This window comes from Bison bison, unplaced genomic scaffold (genome assembly GCF_000754665.1).
Source record: "Bison bison bison isolate TAMUID 2011002044 unplaced genomic scaffold, Bison_UMD1.0 scf7180017864524, whole genome shotgun sequence".
Classification (NCBI taxonomy): Eukaryota; Metazoa; Chordata; class Mammalia; order Artiodactyla; family Bovidae; genus Bison; species Bison bison.
The window spans coordinates 1489005-1489481 of NW_011495075.1; the positions used below are offsets into that span (position 1 = coordinate 1489005).

Below are 477 nucleotides of genomic sequence, written 5' to 3' on the forward strand. Positions count from 1 at the left end.
CCCCCTGCCCCCACCCGGTGAGGACGAGCACTGCCCAGGGGCCCCGCCCGCAGTGAGCCCTGTCTCCGCACAGCGGCTGGTGGGCATGAACATGCCCCTCAACAGCGACGGCACGGTCACCTTCAACGCCACGCTCTTCGCCCTGGTGCGCACAGCTCTGAAGATCAAGACGGAAGGTGTGGGCGGCCCCTCCCCGGGGGCCGGGCTTTCCCGCAGGTCCTGCCAGGCCCTCTGAGCTGAAGGTCGGGGCTCGGGAGTCTTGGGGAGAAGCAGAGGGGAGACCCAGGCCGAGGCCACGTTAGGGCTCAGCGGGCACCCCCAGGATCTGTAGGGCAGAGTCACCCAGCCTCTGTCCTCACACAGCCAGCTCTGATGGAGGTGGGGCAGGAGGAGGCAGTGTTAGTGTGAGAGGCGTGGGCCTGGGGGGCCTTTAGGCAGGAACTTTGGGGCAGGGCTTCCTGTCCGGAAGACAGACAG

At 67.7% G+C, this 477-nt stretch overlaps 1 protein-coding gene across 1 annotated transcript in view; it reads left to right on the forward strand.

Annotated features, from left to right (window-relative positions):
• The window catches only part of CACNA1S (calcium channel, voltage-dependent, L type, alpha 1S subunit), a 57778-nt gene that overhangs the window by 50704 nt on the left and 6597 nt on the right, over positions 1 to 477 (forward strand). Inside the window, 1 exon segment of the mRNA XM_010831129.1 lies at positions 74 to 176. Coding sequence (XP_010829431.1) covers positions 74 to 176 — 103 coding nt within the window.